We start from the raw sequence: 26,246 nt of genomic DNA on the forward strand, positions 1-26,246 counted from the left end.
GGGTTTTCATTAGTTTAGAAGAGGGGAAGACTGCAACGGAAAGTGCCTCCCAGAACCATCCATCACACTGCCCTGCAATGCCTCAATAAAAGACTTTTCACAAATGCTGAGCACAGGACAGATCTCATCAAAAAGCCACTATTCAGATTATTCTGGCAAGGAAAAGAATTACGCTCTTCCCTACGGGTGCTAGTTGCAAAGGAAAATGGCCTCTGTTCCTGGTTCCTGACAATGGAAGAGCAAAGGAGCACGGCCAGGACTGTGACGAGCTGACAGAGCGATGCACAGCAAACGCACGAAAAGTACCGCCGGCCTCAAGGTCCGCCGTGTGCAGGGAAACAGCGTCCAGCATCCTGCCAGGGACAGGGCAGCTCCAACAGCAAAGTTTCCAGAGGTGGACAGCACCGTTTGTTTGCAATGAACAGGCTGTTCAGAAAGTTTAGTGAATTAGCTATGTTTGTTCCTACTGCAGAAGTGTTGATTTCACAAGAGCCGAGTGGAAGAATTTGCACTTAACAATATGACTGGGTGTAATACTTCCCCCACTAGACAGAAACAACACTTCCAGGAGGTTACACCTCCTCAGGATATCATACATTGGGCTGCCGAGTCTCAGGAGGAGGCACTATTTCAGGATCCCTGCATGACCCCCAGTGCATAGCAGCCCCTTCTCCTTGGTACCCAGATACCCCATCCACAGTTTGAGGTCAGCAGCACTCTCAACGCTGATTTTACACACCATAATGATGGGAGACCTGGGGGGCTGGGACTGCACCTTGTGTGCAGTTGCGCCTGGACTTTGGCTTCATGTGGGATATGAGGATAAGCAGCAGCCTATTGTGCTTTTCATAGCATTGTGGTTTTTTCATGGCATTTTTTTTAAACAGAGTCTAGCCCTGGCTGACTCTTAGCCTGACATGAAGAGGTTAAACACTGTGCGAAACAAGGAGAGCTTCCTGCAGGATGGAAGTGGAAGATTAACTGCAGATTCCTTATATTTGTGACTTGTTGCATGACTTGTAGACCTTCTTGCACTCAACCTAGACCGTCAATGAGTCAGTTGTCTTTGCTGTAGGTCTGGTGCAGTTCTCCAGTGATGCTAGGTTGTACTTTGAGGATGTAAAATGCGTAAGGGATGAGGAGAGCCTTAAATAGCGTAAGAGCTGGGTCTCATCCTATACTGCTGCCTGATCCAGGTCAGAGCAGGTCCTGGAGAGAGGGGCAGGCAGCACAGCGCTCCATGAAGCTGGAGCTGCTGTCTCAGCTGAGCACCACGCTGCAGCTTGCGCCTGCCTCTCCCCCACTCAGAGGGAGTCCTGCTGGGATGTGCAGCAGCTTGACCCAGGTCCTCCCTCTCACTTCTCGGCAACGGTCTGAGCGTGGCCTCCCTCGGGAGAGATGACTCACCCAGGCGTGGCAGACACGGGTCTGGTCAGCCCCCATCAACGAGCAATACAACACAGGCACTGGCCAAGACGCAGGGCTATGAAATGGTCACTGCTAGGATTTAAGGATCCATACCCAGCTCCACATTGTGGGTCGCAGCCACAGAAGGGAAGTGTGAGAGTAGTAGTACAGAACATAAGAAACTTCTGCTCAATTTTCTTTCTCCCATACTCCCAAATCCCACCCTCCTCCCTCCATATTACAGTGACAGAGATGCAAACCAAACACACCTTTCTAGGAGCTGATCTCTATTTCAAAAGAAGGCTGCTCCTGTAGGAATAAAATATGAACACTGGCATGGGGTGGTAAACAAGTCCCTACAAATTTTTGCCACCCAGTTACTTCCTTCCCTTCTTAAATACCCTGAAACAAATATTACTACAGTAGCTCCAGCCCCATACAGTTGTGAGAACACTTCATGCAAAAAAAAAAAAAAAAAAGTGAAAAACAACAAAAAAAAAACCCAACCCCAAAACAGAAAAGCCCTTCCCTGGCTATGCAGGTCTGGAAATCTCGATGTTTCCTCATCGCCCCTGGGAGAGGGAAAGGCTTTGCCTAGACACAATCCAGCACAGAGTCACCAGCAGTTCTCCACTCCAGCAGATTCCCAAGGTGCCAGACCTAATCCTGCCCTGACTTGCAGGCAGTACGTGGAACTGTGGGTTCCTCTCGTGGTCACCAGGTGAGTGAAAGGAGAGGCAGGCCCTGAGGAGCCACACTGCCTTTACACATGTCTGCCAAGGTTCAGCTGGGTGCGGAGAGGGCAGTACCAGCCAGCACTTGCTAAGTACCGGAGTTTCTGCAGACCTGTGAAACATTCCCAGGATTACTGCTGTCTTTGCCTAACTTATAGAGGCAAAGAGGGCAAAAAAAAAAAACAGTAACAAAATCCAAATCCATCAACACACCTGTAAGGTTACTAACTACTTCTACACAGACACTGCTTCGTCATTCAGCACAAGGCTAAGCATGCTCCTAGGTAACTACGGGGGCACAGCGGGCGCCGGGGGGGAGGCACAACTTTCCAGGTTTCTGTGGTGCCTCCCTCAGGCCTTGCTCAATTCCTATTACTAGACAACATCTACGATAACTCACAAACTTCCCACAGGCCCTGCAGGGCACCGGTCCCAGCATGCTCCAAATGCCTCCTGTTCTCATTTAATCTGGCCAAGCATGGCAAGCTGGGACCAGTACCCTTCACAAGGAGTACTGCTCGGCTGACATGGAGCAGGACATCTCTGTGGACTGTTTCCCAATAAAAAAAAAGAAAAAAAGAAACCAAGAGCAACTGTGATTTGCTCCATTTAATTTCAATTAACTGCAGCCCTTAGAGGCCAGGAGAGATGCCAATCTAGCAGTTTGTTGGCCATCCCCTCGGGGATGTCCCATTTCTCAAATGCCCCTTTCCCAACCAAGCCTCTACTCTTCTCTGCTTAAAGGAGTTTTAACAAGTCATTAAATCCCACTGTGTTAAACTAATAAGAGCTTTAAAACCTGCAGTTCCTTTTCCTCTGGAGGATGTGACTGAACGGTGGAAAGGACACGGTCAGGCAAGCACCCTCCTCTGCAGTGGGGACTCTGCTACCTCTGGAAGCTCCTGACAGTGACCAGTGTTACTGGATCCTGTTAGAAAGACATGATGTAGTTAGGGCTGGGGAAGAGGAAAAGGAGCAACTGTTGTCCTTGGTGTGCTAGAACTTCTCCTCCCTCCCTAGGTGGGGAAACAGGCAGCTTATTTGCAAAAGGCAAGTGGTTTCCTAAAAAACTACTGAAAAAACGCGAAGGCTGCTCAGCCCCTTCCCCTAGAAAACTGTAAAAATGTTGGAGACACAGTGTGGCAGCAGGGAGGCTGGGAAGGCAGCACGGGGACAGCTGCTGTCTCTGGACCATGCCACAGCCATGGCAGGGTCCAGAGAGGTCTGGCTGTGACTTGTACATGCTCCCTGTAGAGGATTCAGGAGCTCAGGTCCTCTCTGCCCTCTGGGTGTTCAGTGGGCAGTAAGTGGCTGTGGCTGGTCTCCACACTGTCCAGGCAGCTGCTGGTATGTTGGCGTATCCTGCCCGAACAGACCTCGAGGCTGTTCTGTGACCGTAATTGCTGTCGGCGACCAGTCCCGGCTCGGGCTCCCCTCCTCCGGAGGTGTCTCCTTTGAGTGTGCTGCCGCTCAGTTGCTTTCTACCAGCTTGGCTAGTCCCTGACGGATCTCACTGAGCTCAAATATCTTCACATCCATTATCTCTGCCACCTTGGTGACCTCGTTCTGGATCTTCTCCCTCTCAGCCAGGGTCTCTGCCAGCGTCTGCTCGGCAAGGTGAAGGCGTCGCTCCAGTTCTGCGTTGCATGCCTCCAGCTCCTGCCGAAGGACATTAAGTGCAGTGAGGTGGCTGCCCCAGCACTGATACACACTGCTCACAGACCACCACCCTTATCTCCACAAAACAGCCCTGCTAGCCCCCCAGCACCAGGCTACCCATACCCAGCCAGCCCAGTCTCCATCAGTTCTTTCACTGAGGGACCTCCCTATCTTGAGCCACAGCACCCCGGCATGTGAGCACATGTTCCCCAAACCCAGGTATCTGCCCCCAGTTTGCAAAGACATATAAATGCAGATCTCTTCACATGCCTATCATCTCCAGGTCTGATGGCATTTGATGTTTGGAGGTATTTTTCTGCCATGAAAGCCAGTGTGTGTGTGTATGGGGCTGAGCCCCGCAGCAGATCCCCTTGTTCAGTAGCTCGGAGGTAAACACAGGCAGGCAGTGCCCCCAGAGACTGCACAACAGATCGTGCTTCCATCTGTGTCCTTGCCCTGAGGTGCAGAGCAGCTTGCATCCCTCCTGTCAGCCAGACTGAGTCAGAGCTCTACTCCCCAGCCATCCCTGCCCATCCAGCAAGCTATGCAGCACTTAAGAGAGATGGAGGGTCACAGGACATCACAGGTCCTGCTCCAGTCCCATGTCAGGGGCTACTGCAAGTGCTAGAGGAGAGTACGTGAAGGCTGGGTTTGCTATAGCCTGCTGATTGTGCCCCATCCCATATCTCTGAGGGATACAGGGAAGGTGGAAGAAGGCAGAGACATAGGCAAGGACCTGTTCCCATTATCCAGAGGCAGAGATAGGCATGGCAGCTCTGCGGCATTCACTCTTTGGCTCAAAGAGGAAATGGGGACGGATCCCTCTACTCTGAGTGCAGAAGTGTCCCAGATCTGCCATCCTTACCTGCAGTTTCTGCAGTGTCTCCTCACGCTCACCCTCTGCTTCCCATCGGCCACACTTCTGGCTCTTTAGCATCTGAATCTCCTAAAACACAAGGAAGAAGAGCATCGTGTCAGACCCACTCCTGTCCCAGTGGGGCCAGCTCCCACCACACACCCCAACCAAGGCCCCTTCCCTCTCTCCAAGGATCACATAACCACATGCAGCTCCAAATTTTAATACCTCCCTTTCTAACCTTCTACTTCTGCTGTACCTGCTGCCTCCCTCTAAGCTGTTAGTCCCTAGTCAAGATGACCGTCCAAGTGCCAGCAAGGTTCAGTGGTCTCTGCACCCCGCTGCATCCTTGCTCAAGATCAGATCCCACGCTCCTGGGGCCACGGTCCCTGCTCAGCTTTTGCACACCTTTGCCTTGCCCCAGCGTTTTTCCTCTAGCCTGAATAGCTCTGGGGAAGGGGGAGAGATCTGTTCTCACTAAGGATCAGGAACCCCAAAACACCTCCCCTCCCCAATCCCTGCTTTGTGGCTCCAACCCTGAGGCTCTGTCCACCCACCCTGCTGAAGCACGGCCACCAGAGAGCCTGCAGATGTGGAGAGAATCTCTCTGATTTGCACATCTCCCCTCCTTCACAGCCTGTGTAATTAAAACTCTGCTTTAAATCATTCATTTAAATGCAGTGAAAGCAAGAAGCAATTACTACACTAGAGGCTAACTGCAGCTGCAGATGGCTGAGAGGGGAAGGGGCAAGACACATCCCTGCTGTTTGTGCAGTGTCTGAGACTCTCCACACAAGGTGATTTCCATGGGAAACTCCCAGCACTTTACTGTCACTCAGCTTTGCCTTTCTGGGAAGGGAGACCACTGAGGGGGCTGTGCTGGCTTACAGAGGCTCCTGGCTTGCATAGGCAGCATGTGCAACAGCACGAGGGGCCCTCTGATCTCATACAAGCTGTAGTGACAGGCAGGGTGTTGGTGATTGACAGGCCACCCAGCTTCAGGCTTTACTCTGCTTTGTGGGGTATTACCTCGTCTTTAGCCTTGATCAGTATTTCCAGCTCCTCCAGGGTTTGGCTCAGGTCTTCCTTGTTGTTCTCACTGGAGGAATCGTGAGCACCCTGTGACTCCAGTTCTGCTACCTACATGGAAGCAAGCACAGGGAAGGTGCGCTTAGATATAGAAATGTCCTGACACCTTATCATTCACAGTCATTCTCTGTCATGTTTTGGCTTCCTTGCAAACCCAACCAGGCTTACAACAGGATAGCAGCTCCCACCCTGGGGCTGTTTAGAAAAAAATTCTCTCCTGCTCTGCATAGATCACGCACAGAAACACATTGCAGGAAAACTCTGTCTAGAGTCTCTGTCTCCACTTTCTCCTGCAGTCTTGCACTTCCAGCAAAGCCTGACTGGTGGACATCAAACACATGAGCCTACAACCCATAGCGATGGCTAGATCCAGCTCCATTTACATCCCTGCGCAGGGACTGACGAGGGCAAGGGAGTTACTGCAGCTCAACCACAGCAGAGCTGGGAGGAAGGGTTTGCCCAAGCGTGCTCCCCATTCCTGAAAAATTCAGCCCAGTGGCTTAGATTATTCATCAAGAGGATTAATTTTTAAAAGCTCATCAGAAGGTCTGCAGCAGCTACTGCTGGGGCCCAAGCTCTCACAGGGCCTGCACTGAGCTCTACAAATGCAGCTCCAGCGATGGGTACTCTCACATAGACAGGGTTCAGACCCTGGTGTGACACCTTCCCACGAGCAGGGGCAGCAGGGCAAGACTGGCTGGATTGCGCCTCTGCCAGGGTCCATGTAAACAGTGGATGTAAGCTGTCAGGCTCACGGGGCCAGAATCAACCAGCTCTGGTCCCAAAATGCTCCAGTTTAGGGACAATAACCTAGACGTTTCACTGAGTTAGTTTCTTCTGTGATTCTGCAAAAGTCCCCAGTGGTTGCCCTTCACCGAAGGCTCACAAAATCCTCACTCTCAGCTCCTGGCTGTGAGAACAGCCACCAAACAGCTGAGTGCGCACAGAGCAATGGCAGGGAAAAGACAGCTCATCCCAGCCATAGGCACAACCAAGATCTCTGCTGTACCTAGGGCAGGCTCCTGCTGCAGAGAAGAAAATTCGTTCCGTGCAGCTCTTTTACTGTCTGACTCCAGCACTGAAAATTAGCAATGGGCACAGTGAATCTTGGGGGACGGCTGTTTACTGCACAGATTGGCCACACAACAGCCATCAAGTGGAAACAGCTGTTAATTGCTATAAATCCCTGCTGTCTTTTGAATGAGCTATCTAGAAGTGAAATGGCTTTATGCCGCCTTCTCCAGGGCTCCAGAGTCCTTTCCCAGCCAAACCCCAACTGTCCTAAAACCCTTTCCCAAGTACTCGGCAGCTCTTCCCTCCCAGCAAACCCAACCATGTGACAGTCACTCCTCTGCCCAGATGCACACAGGCCTCCTCAGTTGATCTGTGACCTCTCTGACATTACATAGGTCAAAAGATCCTATTATTCCAACCAAACAAGGGCTTGTTTGTACCGCACCACCCGGGTTTCATGATGTTGCAGCTTGGATTCGAGCTAATTATAGCAGACAGAGCAATCTTCATCCTTCCTGTCAGCAGCCAGAAGATTGCCCTGATGCCCAGCTCAGGGCAGGCACGGGCCTTACTCAGTACTGCTGGCAGCTGGGAACTACCCCCAGAAAATCTGAAGGGAAGCTGGTATCCTTTGACTTTGTGCTCTGGTTTCCTCCCTTTATCCATGGGGACTCAGCACAACCCCAACTTGCTCTGCAGAAAACAGGAGCTCTTGTGAGAGCTCCCTAGTTACACGGCCTTATTCCTTGACATGTTTTCCCTGCCAGGCTCATGCAGCATCCTGGATTTCCTTCTCATCTCCTGCTGACACCCATGGAAACTGATGGGAGAAGGGGGTCAAGGGCACCATCTGGCTCTGGGACAGGGCTTCCTCTGACCTGCTTTGCAAGGGCCCTCCTGTGCTCACCCGCTGCCGCAGTGTTTCCGTCTCCTCCTGATAAGCAGCCAGCTGCTTCTTCCACTGGTCCACGTTGGCGTTGGCTTCATGGAGAGCAGCCACGAGCTTGTTGTTGTTGTCCTGGAGGCTGAAGAATTCAGCCTCCCACTGGACCTCACTCACCGAACTGTGTGAGAGAACAGGGGAAATGTGCAGGAGAGCGTAACAGAGTCTCAGCATGAAGGTTTCTTCCCCCAGTGCTAACATGCACTGAAACCATGCTCTTGGAAATGCTGGGCAGCTCCCTGTTTTATATTTGGCTTTCATATCACTTCCCAAATTTAAATGCTTCTTCCAGCTCTGAATCTACATCTCTTTCCTTTATCCCTGGATAATATTTGACTTTGAAGCCATGTGTGCTTGCTTGAAACTGCAGAAACCACACTGTGAGATTAATGGGGTGGTGGGGTGGGGGAGATACAGCTTTGCAATGTGGGACTGTGAATCCATTTTTAAAATCTTTGTTAGGTCTGAGTTTGCTCTGAATAAACCCCTACCACCCCAGACTCAGGAGAAGGTAGCAAAGGACACTGGCTTTTGATTTAAAAATATTCTAAGTGTTCAGTTGAGAGCTCAACGGGAGCCACAGGGCAGAATCCAGTCCAGAGTCTTTTGAACAGACAAAGAACGGAAGCAGCAGGGACTTTGCTGGAATCATCAGGGGAATTAACATAAATGCAGCCCTGGGCCAGCTGGAAAAGTGTGAACATCTTCTGGTATCACAAACTATTGATCTGTAGATAACTGGCATCAACTCATCCCCGCTGTGGGCACAAAGCATTCTCCTTCCCATGCCTGAACAGCAGATTTCACCTCCAAGCTGGAATAACTTTCCACTGGGGAAGAGGGGAAATTGGTACGGTGGAGGGTTTGAGCAGCAGCAGACATGGGGCATTACTCAGCTACCTAAAGAAGTAGCATTGGGTCAAAAGCATTTGGGATGACAGGGACACGCACAAAATCATGACAGAATAGACAGTTTAAGAGTCAGGAGCAGAGAACACTTGTGGCAGCCTCACCCTTCTGAAAGCATCTTCTTCAGCCGCTCCTTCTCTGTTGTTATCTCAACATCGGCACTTTGGCTCCGGAATAGTTTATCTTCTCCTGGCCCATTGGAGCTGATGATGGGGCTGGGAAGTACCTGGGGGGTGAGGAAGAGGTGGTTATCACACAGCAGTGAAGACAGGCCACGTGGCCATAAGGTCTCTGCAAACTCATTCACAGCCCGGGTTCACAGGGCTAGTTCTCAGTCCCTGCACTCTTGTGAGAAACGCTGGCTTTCAGTCCTAAGTCTTAGGTAGCGCTGTGCTTGTCTACATGACAAGGGGTGGCAAAGATCCTCACGTATGGCTCAGCAGCACCAGTCATGGCATAGTGATGACTTCGGAAGCTATGCGGATGCAGGGCTTTCTCTTGGATAGATAGGTTAGTGCTTAGCTCTTCCAGCAGCTGCCCTGCTGCCGTGTCCTCCCTTTCCCTGTCTCCATGCCATGCTGGGGCAGTGATCCCAGTGCACAGATACCCTGAGCAGGTGGGCTCACAGCTTGCGCACACCAGCTATTCCTCCCTCCCGACGTGAGGTACTGAATTCTCTGGCCCTCAGCTTCCCCGTGACAAATGCCAGCGATGTACAGCCTGTAACCCGAGTCCCGCGGCTGTGCGCAACACTCCGAGCTGCTAAAGCTGGCTGTTTCAGGGGTTTGCTGAATTCTTAATAGGATTTTCTTGCTGGTTCTCAGAGCAGTGGAAAGGCTTAATAAACTCTAAACACAGACCTGCCAGGCCACCTGGGTTCAGTCGCAAGTCCAGTTTCTGTACCTTGAATTAAGACACCAGGTGCCACTGGGATAGTGTTTCTCAGGCTCAAGGGAGGGAAACTCTGCTATTGCTCAGATGACTGTGGCACGGTGCTGGTTTTGGCTGGGATAGAGTTAATTTTCTTCATAGTAGCTGGTATTGGGCTGTGTTTTGGATTTGTGCTGGAAACAGTGTTGATAACACTGGGATGTTTTTGTTACTGCTGAGCAGGGCTTACACAGAGTCAAGGCCTTTTCTGCCTCTCACCCCACCCCACCAGCGAGCAGGCTGGGGGGGCACAAGAAGTTGGGAGGGGACAGGGCCGGGACAGCTGACCCCAACTGACCACAGGGATATCCCACACCATATGGTGTCGTGCTCAGCATATAAAGCTGGGGGAAGAAGAAGGAAGGGGGGGACGTTCGGAGCGATGGCGTTTGTCTTCCCAAGTCACCGTTAGGCGTGATGGAGCCCTGCTGTCCTGGGGATGGCTGAACACCTGCCTGCCGACAGGGAGGAGTGAACGAATTCCTTGTTTTGCTTTGCTTGCATACACGGCTTTTGGTCTACCTATGAAACTGTCTTTATCTCAACCCACGAGTTTTCTCACTTTTACTCTTCTGATTCTCTCCCCCATCTCACTGGGGGGGAGTGAGCGAGCAGCTGTGTGGTGCTTAGTTGCTGGCTTGGCTGGGATCATAACAGGCACCCACTTTCCAAAGCTGTGGGAGAAGAAACTCAGCCCCTGCACCAAAGTATACCCTTCTCCATGGCTCCATATTCCTGCATACATCAGAGCTAGCAGAGACAAACAATTCATCCTCCCAGGCTGGAGGGAACTGACAGTGGAGCAGAAATGAATATGCAGAAGCCAAAGCAGACTTTACATCCTCCGGCCCCTCCAGAAGACCCTGTCTGCACAGTCTCCTCTCACAGCAGGGAAGCAGCTTGGCACTGACAGGGCAAACAGCTATAAAAAGGCTCTCTGGGCAATGAGTCTCTGGGATCCTAAGCTGGGGGCTGTGAGACCAGGTGGCTGGTGAGCCTGCTGGAGTTGATAGGTAGCCCTCAAATGCCTGGGATAAGGACAGCCACCTGCCTTCAGAGTCGGCTGACATCTATAAATAGAGCCAGACAGGGCCATGAGATGTATCAAACACCAGTTTCATGAAGCCTTCCAGAGAGCGACTGAGAAGTGAGACCTGCAAAACACAACCCTGCATCACCTTTACTGCAAGGTGGGGAAACTGAGGCAGGGAAGGGGCAGAAGTTTCCTGTTCTGGTGTGTTGAGCCCCTGTGAGTCCAACTGAAACTGATAACAGCTGAAGATGCTCCACACTGTTTTGTTGCTTACATTATACTCTGTGATGGGGATGCTAAATGGGATGGGGACTGGCCTAAAAGGTACTAGAGGACAGAAGAGAGCTGCTATCCTGGGATTTCCCCAGCTCTGAAAAGCTGAAGCCTAAGTAAACTAGTGCAGATGCAGAAAATGAGGGAGCCCTGATTTAAATTTCAGGAGACAGATCTGCTCTCTGCTCACTTGCAAACAGAAACACAATCAATTATTCAAGGATGAAGCTCACGTTTGAAGCTCTACTAATGTAGAGACTGCGAATCAGCAGTGGGAGAAGGGATGATGGGCTGATGTACGTACAGGCCGGGGAAGGCAGGACAAGACCTGCATACCCACGTGGCAGGGGACACTGCATGCGTCACTGTGTCAGCATGCTGGCTGCAGGCAGGGGCCGTGCGTACTTGTGTCTGAGCTCTGCCACCGAGAGACAGGCAGGCTGAATGGGAAGAGTGAGCGTGGGTTCCCACTGTGGCAGTTTTAGCGCTCCCGAGTCAGGTAAGAACAAACAGAGCCTTAGGCCATTTCCCTGATCTGTGTTTAACCTTCACCTTCTGACCTCCTCATCCCTTCTGTTGCAAGTTGCCATCACAGCACAGGGGAGATGAACGTGTCCTTTTGTGGCACCTGATGAGTTCTGCCTGGTGTAAACAGGATAAGAGGGAGTATCTCTACTCCCAGCCTCCATCTCCTGGCCAGGGGAGCTAGGAGATGGAAGTTACAGCTGGCCATAAATCTCTGTCTTGGGCAATTACTACTGACCAGAGCCTTTTACCTAAAACTTTGGTTCTGCTATGAATGCTCTACTCTACTCCCTTCTTCATTTCCCACCCATTAGGATGGGGCTTAGAGTTAGCAGGAGCCAAAAGCTAGGCAGATTTTCCCCATTTTTGCACCCCACATGACATTTCCAGTCTCTGCAGAGCCACCGCCTCCACCTCCTCCTCTTTTTCCTGCAGGCCAAGGTACTGTTCACACTCCCTCCTCCTCCTCTGCTGCCACTCCATCTGTACTCAGCCCAGAGAACGCAATGTCCTCCATCCTACAGCTCCTCTCCCACTGCCAGGAGCTCTGGGAAATGCAGAGTCACCTCTGGAGTGAACTATTTGGGAGGGCAACTTCACCATCAGCACTGAACTGCTTCACCATGGGAAAAAGCAGAGTAGAGTTCTCCACAGCTTATCCTCTCCCCTTCATCCCACTGCTGCCGGAGTTGGTTTAGCTATACAGGGAGAAAGGTAACAATTGCAAATGCAACACATGCGAGAATGATCTATGATGGGCTTAAGCTTTCTGGCTTGGTCTCCTGGGGGAAAGAAAATTGAATGACTGGCTGTCATGCGTGCAGTTCTACCTTAGGGGAGAGTTCCCAAGGCAGGGGGACTGATTTCTACTCTCACAGCACAGCTTCTCTTCCATGGTGGAAATATGACAGAAACAGAAGAAGTCTGGCCAGCACTCCTCAGTCACCAGGTCTAAGAAATCACTTTGTCTTTCCATGGACCCCCATGGACAGCACCATCACCTATCAGAGACACTTGGAGAAGAACCCCCTGCAGCCCCAGAAGATGAAGAAAAATGGTTGGAAATGCCACGTGTCTTTCCTCCTATGACCTTCAACCAGGCAACATGCACTCCTGCATGCTACTTGCCTGTTATTGTCACACTGAGCCCAGGGAGAGCCAGCAGCTCTAAAGAAAAAAAGAAACACAACAAAAAACACCAAACCAAAAAATCCCAACCACCACAACAACAAAAAGACCCACACCTCCAGCATGGCTTTGTAAGACTTCAAATGGTTTTGATAGTTTGGCAAAGAGGGAGGAGTGTGAACCTTCCCAGGAGCTCCACACTAATTAATCTACTTTATGTGTTTCAGCAGAGTGACCTCGGGGCCACAGGTGTCATCAAAATGTGAAGCTCCAACCTCAGTGTCTGGCAAGAAAGCTCTCAGAAAGGGATGAAAGCAAGAAGTCACTAGAGGAGATCAGCACAGTGGCCACGTTCCCTAGCCGTCATCGCTCTGCAGTGAGCTTTACTCATGCCTCTTTCCAAGCATTACCTGGTGAGATGTGATATTCAGGGCAGGATTGGTCAGCTCTGTTTTATCCTGGGACTTCTCCCTCGCCAAACGGGCTGCTTCTTTCACTTCCTGGAACTTCTCTGCAAACTAGAGGGGAGCGGAAAAGTCACTCCAGTGCTACGCCGAAATGCGGAACGAACTAGAATTGATGCCTGGGTTACTCCTCCCTTTGCAACTTCATTCAGCATGCTTTTTAATTTGTCTTCAACTAACAATAAAATTCAGGGAATAGCCCCTTCCTGCCCCTGCCCACCCCTGGCACTCAGGGCTGTGGGGTTAGCTAAACAGCAATGACAGAAATTGAGCCTGAAGTCCTAATTCAATTTGTGATGCTCAAAACACTCTGCAAATATTACTTTAAAGCTCCTCCTATCATCTTTGCATCTTGCATTAGATTTTAGCACAGTGGGAACAGCGCTACATCAGGTTCCTAAAGTCTTTTCTCCAGAGGCTGATCTCCCCTTCAGGGTTTCAGGGACGTTCCCCCTGCTAGCATCAGGTTTCTGCCAGCACCTGCAGCATTACCTGGGAGAGATGTTGCTCCGAAGCAAAGCCCAACCCATACACTGTGTTGGCTCGGCTGTCTGCCCATTGTCCAAATTTCTGGGACGTCTTTGTGAAGGTCATGTTGGGGGTAATAGTGCTGTTGATGATTGCCTGCAGAGAGAGGCAACAATGAGAGTCAGAGAAACTCCAGTCTGCTGCCCTGGGGTGGTGGTGTGGGATTGATCACTATAATCCCTGTGTACTCTAGGAGCTAGGGGTAGAAAGCTCTGGCTTTTAATCTATAAGACAAAAGTTCAGGCTTTTGGTGATCAAAAGTCTTTCTAGTCTGGCTACGTGACACGAACAAATCTCAATCATCTTGTCTACTGAAAAAGAAAAAAAAAAGCCTCAGTACCATCAGCTTCCTCCATTGCTGGGAAAGGAGACAAGAGACAGCGTGTCTCTGGGGACTTAACAACTTTCTGATGTTCTCCATTTTCATGGCAAGTAAGAAAAAAAAAAAGGCTTAAACAGCAGTCAGGACTAGCTATTACGAAACACTCTCTGCTGGTTAGGGTAGCAACAAAATAAATTGCCTGGGAAGCCTGCCGAATCTCTGCCATTGGAGGTCTTCAAGAACAAGTCAGGAAAATCCCTATCAAGAACAGTTTAGGGAGAGTTAATCATGTTTTGTGGAAGTGACTGAACAGACTACTTCTGAGACTCCCGCAACCTCTGTCTGTCATTTCATTATATCTACAGGGGTTGGTTTTAGCACAGGATAACGGATCTCAGAAAAAGCTTGTGTTTTGCATGCAAGGGGGGTGAAAAGAGTGGGGCAGGGAGGGACAACATCAGACCCTAGGGCACATTTTTCATCAGCAGGGATTCTAGTGTCTAACACTAAACACACTTGAGCATGGAGGCAGTGTTTTACCTTCCATTCCCTGCAGTGAAGATGCCAGAGTGCCCATGCTGAGAACCAATCAACTTGACACCAAAAACATCAACACCAGAACAGCCTTTGGCTAGAGAAAAACCTGCTGTCAAGCTGTGTCGTGCTGTCAGCAAATGCCCCCTACCTTGGTGCCCCCCACGCTGATGATCCGGTACACATTGCGTGTGGCATCGTAGAAATAGGAGACAGTCAAAGCGTGCTTGCTGGCAGGGATCCAGTTCCGTTTGGTGGCAGGGTCGATCTGGAAAACATGGGCCCTGGTGCTGAAGATTGGCTGCTCCCTGCAAGAGAAGTGAACAGGGCTGTCAGGGCAGAGGGGAAGCTGAGCAACGGGGGAAGTGCATCGACTTCCTGGCACTTGTGTTGCATTATGCACCGCCAGCAGCGCTTCTGCTATTCACCTCCTCTCCGGGGATCTGAGATACTAGCTGCTAAGCACTGCAGCCCCCAAGGACGCAGCATCTCTCAAAAAGAAGCCCTTCACTGAGCCTCTGTGCAGGGAGTAGCAGCTCCCCACTGTCTGGGCTGGTATCATCTAGTGTCCCTTCTTATTAGGGGAGTCACGACCCAAGTTCTCCATCATTCCTATGAGTTGCTTTTCCAAGACCTCTGGGCTTCTCTGTGCTCTCACAGGAGCCCTCCACATCCTTGGCACTCTTCTAAAGCCCATTTTAGAAGCTGGGGGACCACTGGCTGACGCCCCTGCAAAGTAAAAGCCCACGGCTGTTTATGCCTCCTATTTGCCCACCATCCAGGCAGCATGACGACAGCAGCTTTCACTGCACACTAGTGACCTTGGTCTATGAAAATACCCTCGACACAATAACAAAGCTACCAAGGGTGTTTAACTACAGGTACAGGTTTTTACCTTCCTCTAGAGCTTCTCTGTCCTCCTCCGCAGTCTTCAGGCATTTCTGAAGACCACAGCCTGGCCATTCCAGCAATAACAGACTATGCCCTCAGGTTAGTAGATCTTATAATGCACGTCCACCCAAGGATGGGCATGAAACTTGCAAGCAGAAGCGCAAATAGGACATCACAATCTCATGTTTGGGACATACCAGATGGCCCTACACAACAAGCCAATGTGGCAGTTATGCTAATAGTTAGAGGTTGTATTATTAATTAGCCTGACTTGAAGCTTTCTTTCACCATCCCTCAGCACCTTAGTGGTCAGTTCATGGCAACTTCACCAGGTATATGATTTTTCGGGTTGCTGTATTATTTGTACTTCATAGGATATCTCCAAGCTGGAGCTCTAGGGAAATGGATGGATGGAGGATGTGTTTGGGATGTGAGCACAAAAAGTGCCTTCCCCTCAGCACAGCTCTTCCTCCCTTGACTCACGCTTGGGAAGCGCATCCTGCAGTGAGAGGTCACATCCCAGGATTAAAAGCAAGTCACTTAACAATGAATTAAAGGAAACACTTCACCACACAATGTGCAGCTGCTGCAAGAAAGCACTGAACCAAGCACTGCCCGGATTTTGTAATCAGTAATATCTGAGCTGAAATAAGGAGCTGAATCTCAGGCATCAGGATGTAACTTGAGCGTTTCAGGAGGCAGGAAGGAATGTTTCCATGACACAACAGTCCAGGTACATCAGGTCTTGGGGGTCTTCGTTTGCCTTTGGTTAAAACCCAAGGCACTGGCCATTGCCACACTCCTTACCCAAACCTAGTGAAATCCGATGCGATCGGAAACATCCCACACCCCCATGACAGCTGCAAACGAGGCATAGTCACAATCCTGCTACGTGCGAGCTCCCAAAATCCAGACATTTTTATTTCTTCCCCATTCCAAGTCCTCACAGCTGCAATGAGCAGACCTTCCCATCAATCCAAAGACAACTGTACCTGGTGCTTTCTGAACCCATCACCAAAACTTAGGAAGGAAATAAAATGCTCCCTGCTACCTCCCAGTTTCAAGCCTGTTCCCAGGCTATAGCCCTGACTCAAATCTCTTGTTCAGAGGCAGACTGCAGGAGGGTCTAAACCAGCCCCTTCTCAGCATCCTCTCTGGCTGGTTTTATTCATTTACGGTCTGTTTTTGGAATGAGATTCAAATTTTCCAGGCTCCACTAACAGATACTAAATCTTACACGGATCACGACTTATCCTTTGAAACACAGTACCTATAGAGTAGGGAAAAACTAATGTTTCTGCACCTTAACCCCCAAGTCCTGGGCTAGTGTCACAAAGAACAGAGGAAGGACATTACCTAGTTGTTGACATTTGTTAGTAAGGGTAAGACAGACTACAGGCCAGTGGAGTTAGTATGCGTCTCTCCTCCAACAGCTTCCTTCTCAGGTCTCCTAGCTGGACTGAGGCTCCTTTTTGGTTTTGCCTCCACAGTGGTTCATTTCCTAGCGATGGAAAAGTCAGCTGTTATTTATCAAACAGAGCACAGACAGAGCGTTCAACCAGGCAGCGTTTAGGGGCTTTGTTTGTCCCAAACTCACAAAGCTTGTAATTTGTAATGATTTCTCATCACCGAACAAGTTTTCTTCCCTGTCATGGGAGATAATTGGGTGAGCTGTGTAACTGGAGTAAATCTCTTTGGCAGCAGGCGCTGGCTGTTGGGAGAGGGCCACAGAGGAGCCTGAGAGGCTCTAGTGTTTCCAGTCACACACACGTGATGCTAGCTGCATGACGGAAAACCCTCCTCAGAGATCACCCCTCACACGCACGGCAGCTATTCCTGTGCTCACTATTCATCAGTGAGGTCTGCACCCAGAGTCAATGGAAACCATCCTGCTGACTGCAGCAGGTTTCGGACCAAGTGATGTTTCAAACAGCCCTCTGCCATGCACCCTGACGGAGCTCTCTGACGTTCCCGGAGATAACTCTTCTCTGCCCACGGGGACGGGGCTGCAGCAGCACCTGGGTACGGCACCCACCATGTGCACGCCCTGCCCTGTGCCCCACGGAGCCAGGCACGATCCCAGACCCCAGCAGTGAGGAGCCCCTGCGGCTGCCCTGTGCTGTCTCCCCATGACATGCGAGACAGCAGTGCTATTCATTTGCTTTGTAAATTAGTCTCTCCAGTAAACGGTCCCCACCCTGCTCTCCCCCATATCAACGGAGACTGCCTATCTCAAAAAGGGAGCAAAAGGGTAGGAAAGTGAATTTGCATGATGAAGGATGCCTGTAGAAGGGGTAGAGAGCCCAGATCTCCCAGCCTCTCTGCTAGGTCTGCCTCCAAGCAGGTCAGCTAAGAGTCTCTTAATACCTGGAAAACCCCATTGCCTTCCTACTGATCACTCCAAGACAGGAGAGGCTCAGGAGGCCACTCAGATGTCACTGTCCTGTAATTACAGCGTCACTAACCACAAAAGTCAGCATTACTTTCCTTCTGAGCACCAGGAGTAGAAAATAAAATGCCACTGGAAGGCCTGTCAGACAGAAGAAAAGCCCATCTTCACGGGGGTTAGCTTATGCTTTTTCCACTCAAATGAGGCTGACTCGGCCGCTCCCTCACCCAACACACAGCCCCTGGGCATGCATGCTCTTTTCCTGGTCTCAGGTACACTGAAATACGCACCGCTGATGGTGTTGATGGGGAAGGGCGCTCTACTTTTTGTGCCTTCACATAATCACTGCTGTCTCGACACTCATACATTTGTTCGTGCCTTATGGTCTTCCCTGGAGCAACAAAACTTCACGCTGTCTGCGAGAAGTCTATCCTTCCCAGTTACAAATGTGAAAGTCTCGCCATCTCTCCGAACAGGCCTGCTGCCAGTTACACCAGATGTGCTTTGCTTCCAGCAGATAGCAAACTGGCAGCAACAGCGGCAGGGCATGTCGGCAACTTCACCTGCCTGCCCGGTGCCAAGGAGGGAACTCCTGCACCCGTCTCCCTCCGAGGGAAGCAAACTATGCAGAATCTCCTGAAATTATCTTTCACGTCTCCCCTTTCCTCACTGCAAATGAGAACAGTTGCTGCCAACTTGCATCTCCCTAATAATGGCGACTGGAAATTGCTTTATGAGGCCAGCACGTTATTGCCACAACTACCTGAGTATAGTGCCAGCCTGGCATGGGGACGGTGCTTTCTAGGAAGCAGTTGCTTAAGCTCTGTAGGTAATGCTCAAGAAGAGCTTTATGCTCTGCTTGGGAACAGCACAGAGATGTTCATGCTCCTTTTGCAGTGCTTGTGCAGGGGAAAAAAGTCTTCTGTTTGTTTGTTTTAAATCCATCAAATTATACAAATTATATCCAGCTAGTACAAGAATTTCATTGTCAAGGATGCTGGCTAGCCTGGAAACCTGCCTTTCAGAACTCACTTACTTGTCTGACAAGGTTAAGGCAAACGCTACAAAACAAAAGCTCTCCTAGAGTCTACGTGGTGGAGCACAATAGAAAACAGACAGAAAGAGTAGGCAGAAACGCAAACCGAGAGAGCAGAAAAGCAAGGAAGTCTGCAAATCTCGGGGCACATCTCTAAGAAGCCATAAGTGGTTTATTAAATGTAAAATGCCTCTACCTCACCCTTTCTACGATTCCTTCGGCAGGAAGGAACCGCGGCAGGGTTTGACACAGCTCAGCACAGCTGAGTGGATTAGCAAGGTGGGGACGCAGGCAGGACTGTGGGGCACCGGCATACGTGCTGAGGGAAGTTGAGAGCAGGAAAAGCACAGGTGCCGAAAGCCAGATCTGAGATGCACGAGCGGAGTGATGTCTGAGGAGCACCCGTCTGCATTCAGCTTGCTTCTGGCCAAGCTGCTGACCTCTTGTTTCCAAAAACACTACAAAGCATTTAAAAATAGTCCTGGAAGCGCCTAGGATTCAAACTGTCATGTTCTCTCTCCTGCTACAGCCCCCTTTTCCCCTGTGTTTTAAGTGTATATGCTGGATACACCACACATCCCTAAATGCTGACACTTCTTTTCCTGCTCCCAGCTGGGAGTCCCCATAACAATACAGACATAGCAGTGAAAAGGGCATGTGTAAACAAAACCACTTACATCCCCCCAGGGCTGTCCTTCGCAGATAATTAAGAAAAACCAAAGCAAATGACTGAAAGGACAAAGATCTGGCTGAGACACAGACACGATCAGCAAGTGCCTGATGGCAACTGGAAAGGAGCCAGGCCTCATCGCGGCCAGGATTTGTTCCCAGCCCAGGGGGGAAAGGCAAAATTCAATATCCCACATCCCGCTGATAGCTTAAAAATGACCTGTCCCCCATGAATGTTCCCTAACGCTCCAGCAGCAGGCTTCCCAGCTACCAGGCAAAACCAAGCAGCTAAAAATGAAGAGATGATCTAACTGATCTAGCTATTCCTAACGTGTTCTTCACATCAGCAAAGCACCTGGCTCCAGGATGCTGCCTGAGTAAAGACCCCAATGACTCCTCTTCTGGCTTCTCCTTACAGAGAAGCTGGAAGAAGGTCACTGGGTGTTTGGGGAGGACACGTGAATATGGGGTATGGACGAATCATTTCCGATTTGCTCACTGACTGGAGTCTCTGACTCAGTGGTCATTAAGACGACATGTAGAACTGCACGCTGGTCTCATTTCCACCTTGGTTCTTACATTATTCCCCTCTCTACAGCATCCAAATTGATTTCTTAATGAATAGCTGCTTATTTCACCATTGCCAGGAAAGCAAATCATTATTTCTCCTCTTAATTTATGGTCTCAGCAGAGTAGCAACGGACTGAGCAGGCCAAAAGGACCAAGTTCACTAAGGCTGGATGAGGGACCTCGTCAGGTTAGGACACACCAACGCACTGCCAAGACCCTGGAGGAGAAGCATACCCTGCAAGCACTGCCCTGTGCCAAGGAGGTACAGATGGCATCAATTCAGTCCCTTGCACCAGCGCCACATTTTTACCTAGCAGGGGAACAGCAGGCATAAAAGATGCCAAAGTCTGGAGAAGACTAAAACCAGTGCTGGCCCCTCTGTTCTGTGTGATCTGAACACATATGTCACTGGATGCATGGACTGTCCTTGAGTGTCCTGTCTGGATGGGGGCTCTACCCTCCTCTTCACAGGCACGCGGGCCTCTTCCTAAGTGGGATCTTCTAAAATAACCCACTGCTGCTACAGAGAGAATGCAACAGAAAGGGAGATGAGCCACCTCCCCAAGAGGCCTCTCCAAAGAAGGACTGCAGCATCTCCTGTTTAGGAGACAGCACCAGGGACTGGTGCCAGGATCGTCCCATGAGGCACCTGCAATGCACGGGATCGTATGGATCGGTATATACACAGGCATCACAGTAACGCAGGCCCGCCACGCCGCAGTAGAACAACGTCCAAGCTGAAGCAGAGCTGCTGACACAAGGCTGCTGGGAGCTCAGCTCGCCTGCCCTGCCTCAGGGCCCATCTTGCACAGGGGGTTCACCACACACATCTACCTACACTTTGAGCAAGCCACCTTTAATCCCTCTGCTAGGTATGTCTTTCATAGGAGGATTTCACAGAGCCTTCTCTCTAATCCTCACCAGAAAAATACTCTCAAACCTGCAGATGAGTCTAATAGCAGAACAGAAGTAAAAAAGTAAAGAGATTTTTGGTTTAAGCCGCAGGAGTCACAGACAGAGCTGGGAACAGGGCATGTTCCCCACTGCATCCGCCAGCCTCCCATCACAAGGTAACGGCATACAATCCCCTAAAGAAACATCTCCCATTTTAAGGAATAGCCCAGGTTAAAGGGACAGACAACCTTTGAAAGAGCTGTTCAGCAAAACGTTTATCTCTATGTCTGAATTTCAGTAGCACTGTGGCAGCTCCAGTGTTTCACTGCATGCTCGCTCCCTTCTCCCTTCGCCCCATCACAACTTCAGCTGTCTGTTGGGGTCCTTACACTGCACAGTCTCCTCAGAGAAACTGTATTTTATTGCTTTTCCTTTCTCAGGGTATTTCCAATGCAAATAGCACCTCTTTGGGAAAAATCCTGTTTGACAGTTACAGGCGCTCACTCTCTCTTCAGCAGGTTCCTAAACCTAAGGGCAATTGCTAAAATGCAGCCCCCCTGCTAGACCTCTTTGAAAGGGAGAGAGGGAGAGGATGAAATCAGGTCTTTATTGTTTGCTTTAGATCTTTTACTGCATCCAGCGATGTCTTTGCTCGATAGCTTCTACACCAGGTATGGGGAGGGGTCTCTTTCTGACTGCACAGCTGCATTTGATTTATGCTTTGTCCTCATTCTTCTCCGATTTTCTGTGCAATCTGGAAGATTTTTCCCCACTGCGATCCTCTTCATTTTTTTTTTCTGTTCTCAGTAATTCTCGCCTCACAATCCTGTCTGCCTGGCTGTGACATGCCCATTTAGTTAACTGAATTACTTATCACATCCTGCTCACCTGCCCCCACCCTTTGCTGCATGACCAGAGAGAAGAAACCTTATGTTTGGTCTGGAGAGGGAAGCTTTTAGAGTCACCATTCCCCAAATTTATACTAATGTTCCTGTCCTGTTTTCAGTTCCAAAGCGAGGTGTGTGACAAAAGAGCAGGATTCAAACCTAGGCACAAGTATAGAGTTTTAAGAGAGAGATTTGGTGGGTAAGTCCAAGCTCAAAGCACTCCAGGAACACAAATAGTGAATAGGTCTGAAGTTGAGGAATAAAGTCTTTTAGCCACTTAAGGCAGCAGCTGGAATGTGCTGGGGAGGCTGAGCTCGGTCCTCATTAACTGCGTTTGCCTTGGTGCTGCTAGATGGGGTACAGTCAAGGGCATCTTGAGGAAGCCCGTGTGCTGTTCCCCAGCCTGCACCTCCTCTCGCTCACTGCAGCTTCTCTTTGCAGGGATATTCATGTACTTGTCAGAGAAAGGACCCTCCCCGCACTTGCACGGAGAGAGGATAATCACCTCAAATACTGTGCATCTAGCCCGTCTGTGGCGCCCCTTCATCTACAAACCAAACCAAAAGAAATCACATGCAAGAAGTCACAGAGTACCAGATCAGCAGAATCATTTGTTTCTGTGGACCACGGGCACAACAGTACTCAGCCACAAGGGCAGGGAAGGGCTTTGGGGGTGCAATGTTCCTGCTGACAGCAGCGGGATACCTTCAGAATGCAGAGACCTAGGAACATATTTTTGCACTGTGCCCTGTGGCTGGGTTCAATGTGCAGCCACAATGAGCAGGCCCCCGAAAAAGAGGTCTTCTTCTGATAAAAGGCCCATTGCCAGCCACAGCAGGAGGTAAGGATTTCTCACTGCAATCTTCCCAAAAGCCCTTTCTCCCTGCAAGGTCTGGTTTCCTGGATGGGTGTTCACAGGGCAGCTCGTGCAGAGCAGAAGGGGGTACGTGAGAGCATATGAGCATGAAAGATATGTGGCTCAGCGCTGGCGCTCAGCCCACCGCCACGCTGAGTCAGCTGGGAGGCCGTGCTGGCTGCCTCAGGGCCAGGGCTCTCCCTTCTGCTGGATCACCAGCCAGAGCACTCGGGTGTGAGAAACCCTGCAAAGCAGAACGGTCCGGGATAATTTGAGGGAGAGGGCTGGCCAGGGCAGAGGGGGTGAAATGTGTTTCAGACAGACAGAGCCCAGTATTTCAAAAGGCAGAACTGGAGCACAGAGAGGGCACGAGAACCAATCTCCTCCTCCTCCACTGCTGTCTGTCTTTGTTTCCTTTTATCTTCCCTCAGCAGCTTGAATAGCTGCTGACTGCATGTCAACGCTGTTCGGGGAAGAACCGTGGGTTAATGGAGTCAAACCTCATCTCTTTCCCTTTGCGTTTCTCCCCAAAGTCTAACCCTTCCTCTGAGCCAGGGACTGGGTGTAACTCCCTCCAGAGCCTATGGAAACTACTGCTTCACTGTAAATGGGTGCAGAGAGCGTGCTTTGATATTGCCTACCCAGGATTTGGGCACAAGCCTCCAGAACGCTGATTGTTAGACACTGGACTGCAAAACTGCTTTGGGAACAAAGTTTGGGAGGACCGATTCCCAGCCCCCTGTTCTAAACACCAGGCAGGTTTTCAAGCCCTCTTAGCTGCAGCTTCGCTTTCATTCTGTACTGCATAATGTCACCTTGGGGAAAATGCATAGATGCTGCTAGTGTCCAGATGGGATTGAAGGAGGCCAGACTTCCACCCCACAGCCACAAAGGCAAGGTGGAATGGTGCAGCTCCAGCAATGGGAGCTGGCTAGGGGCTGCTTTCCCTTCTGCCTCCCCAACTCCCAAGAGATTACACAGCAGGGCTTAGCACAGGAATGAAAAGCAGCTGCCTCACGGCCTGTCTGCAGATAAAGGGCAGCAAAGGAATCCTGGCTGAATATGCTCCTGTTGGATCAGCGTGGGGAACAGCGACAAGCATGCAAGGTCAGGCACAGAGACAGGGAATCAAGGGCATTTAAAGACGCAACACATCCAAGAGATTTTTTTTTTTTCTTTTGGAAACCAGTCCCCATCTACAGAGCATCTTGGCTGCTGAACACTACACTACTGAGCATCTACAACACAAGCTGTGCATTCACCTTCCTGGGACAACTGTTACTTCTGCTACTAAGCTTCAGCAGCTCTTTCTTTTGAGACACACAGACCCGTGGCTGGAAGTCTGTACAGCAATTAAAGTTAAAAAACCTAGCAGAGCCAGACTGCAGCTAAGTAATTCTTTATACATTCCAGAAAATATGCCCAGTAATAATTAGAACCAGAGAAGTGGAGATACATGCACATTTCAAAACGCTTCATGCCTCCAACACATTCTGCCTCTGCATCTTCGTTACAATCTACAGGACCCGTACCACTTCCAGGCACAGATGCCTGCTCAGCTTCACTAGAGCAAGTCCCTAAGATCTGCTGCTATTTTCCACCTGCCCTTGCCAGTGCTCCGAAAGCACAACCAGCAGCCCCTCTGACCAGGCCAGTTCAAATGGCCTGTTGAGCAGAGGTCAGTGGGATGGCAGTATAGATAAGAATGGGTGAATTCATTTGCTTGATATATGTGACAAGCGGGTAAACTCTATATTGCTCAAATTAGAAGCTGGTAAGTGGCATCTACCTGTACTTACATTTGACAATACTATCAGCAGAGAGTCAGAGAAACGTGTGTAAGTGTCCGCCAAAGACTCAGCTAGGACCTAACTAAATTCACTTCCCTCAGGATCAAATGTTATTTACAACTGTCCTCTTCAGAGACGAAGTGCTAATGCATCAATACGTACAGTACAGCGGATACAAAACAGCACACGGAGAATTTATCCATGAAAACCAGAACATGATGTTACAACGAAATCTAATATGGAGGAATGAGACCAGAATCCCTGCTTTAAAAATAAGTTAACCAGAACGTGATGTAAGAGGTGATGTGCTTTTAATCTTTTGTATCCAGAGTAATCTAAACGCTGCTGAAAGCTACTCAATATCCCCATGTGATCAACGTACAAGCAAAAAGACACTTTTATCTCAGGAGTTAAGTGGAAATAAGGAATTTGGGGTGGAAACGTCATCTCTGGCTTAACAATAGCTTTGCTACTACACCGCTATAATTATACAGTGAAGTCTAAGCAGACTGAGATGGGGACACTATCTCAACATTTTCCATGGGAGGTGGTGACCCTCTGAGGAAGTCACAGAGCTGCTGGGTGTACCTGCGGTGGGTCCAGGAAGGATTCATCCACTAACTCCAATAAAGCGCTAGTCCCAAGCTATCTGCTTGTTAAACCCTTCCTGGCAGTTCTAGAAGTTTTACAGTAACTTTGTGGATCACAGGGAAAGTTACAGGAAAATAGGGACGCTTTCTGATTTAACCTGGATCAGCACATACTCTGCCAACTTCAAAGGATCTATGCCAGATTCACACTGCTGTCACTTGTGATTCTTCGCCTCTACCTTTTCTGCCTCTTGAATCTGTGTTTGACTGTTCAATCATTTTATCTAGATAGTCCAAGAGGAAAATTAGCAAAAGGCAAACAAGCCCCTAAGAATGTTATTTATTTCTCCTGCATTGTCAAACCCACGCGTTTGGAGGGAGTTGATCAGACAGGCTTCCTCCAGATCCACTGTGCTTTCAAACAGCCACGAAGAGTTTATTGCACGAGAAACTCACAACAACACATCAGGTCCTTAAAGTTACGATTGAGACTTATAACTAGGACATAAATTAAATACCAGACTAAGCTCCTATTTCCATGCCAAAATCCACTGCCACATCCATGCAGCATTATTTCACTCCTGGAAAATCTGAGGGGGATCATAAGCTAAGTCATCAGGGATTGCCAGTCAGCTATTTATCCATTTAGAAATGCAAACAGGATCCATTTTACTGAACGCCAAAGTCACAACAGCCAAACAAAATCCCTGATTTCTAACTTCTGGAAAAGTTTGTGAACACAACCCGGCTCCAGTCCTCCCACCCAGCCTCCCAGAGTGGATTTCATACAACATACAGATCACTAGAGGCTTCCCTTACATACGAGTTTATTTAAAGAAGTTGCAGAGACTTGCAATTACCTACTTTCTAACCCATAAAATAAAAAGCAAGTCTAAACTTTAAAGCTTGCCATGTGGGAAAAAAAATGCAATTTAAAACCTTCATTTCTTTTGCAATTACCTTAAAAATAGCTCAGCGGCCATGAATAATAAAAGCAATTCAGGAATAATAAACTGCCAGTCTCACCCCATCTCTGCCCGGGTGTCAGCTGGTTTCTCTCCCGTCCTTTCTTCAGCTGCCTGAGATTCTCTCCACGTTTTGATTTATTTCTCCCTTCCTCTTTCTTTCTGTCTTTCTCCGGATCCGGATGCTCTTTAAATTTCCTCCGGAATTTCACTTTGCAATCTTGCTAGTTTTGCTGTTGACTCGAAACGCCCAGCAATCCCCGAGCGTGCGGGGCAGCGAGGGCAGGGGCCGCCCGGACCCCCCCCCGGGCTGCGGGCACCCACACCCAGCTCCAGCCCAGAGCGCTCGGCGGGGAACTTC

The 26,246-nt window shown here is 49.7% G+C and overlaps 1 protein-coding gene across 1 annotated transcript; it reads right to left on the reverse strand.

Moving 5' to 3' along the window:
* Positions 1–1,675: 1,675 nt before the first annotated feature.
* On the reverse strand, positions 1,676–26,240 carry HOMER3 (homer scaffolding protein 3). Its single transcript, XM_009279749.2, has 9 exons — positions 25,947–26,240; positions 14,500–14,656; positions 13,457–13,588; positions 12,911–13,018; positions 8,716–8,837; positions 7,667–7,823; positions 5,686–5,796; positions 4,666–4,746; positions 1,676–3,800 (listed from the first exon to the last, which is right to left on the reverse strand). The coding sequence occupies exons 1-9, from the start codon at positions 25,949–25,951 to the stop codon at positions 3,612–3,614; spliced, it is 1,062 nt and encodes a 353-aa protein (XP_009278024.1). The 5' UTR covers positions 25,952–26,240; the 3' UTR covers positions 1,676–3,611.
* Between the last annotated feature and the right edge of the window lie 6 nt (positions 26,241–26,246).

Source organism: Aptenodytes forsteri, unplaced genomic scaffold, assembly GCF_000699145.1.
Source record: "Aptenodytes forsteri isolate BGI_AS27 unplaced genomic scaffold, ASM69914v1 Scaffold147, whole genome shotgun sequence".
In the NCBI taxonomy this organism is placed as follows: domain Eukaryota; kingdom Metazoa; phylum Chordata; class Aves; order Sphenisciformes; family Spheniscidae; genus Aptenodytes; species Aptenodytes forsteri.

What these genes read in the sequence shown, in the direction of transcription:
- HOMER3 (XM_009279749.2), bottom strand. An exon ending in CGGAGCAACATCTCTCCCAG is followed by an intron (nt 13,019 to 13,456) that starts GTAATGCTGCAG and finishes GCTCCCCTCTAG; the next exon opens with TTTGCAGAGAAGTTCCAGGA. An exon ending in AAGAAGATGCTTTCAGAAGG is followed by an intron (nt 7,824 to 8,715) that starts GTGAGGCTGCCA and finishes TCTCTCACACAG; the next exon opens with TTCGGTGAGTGAGGTCCAGT.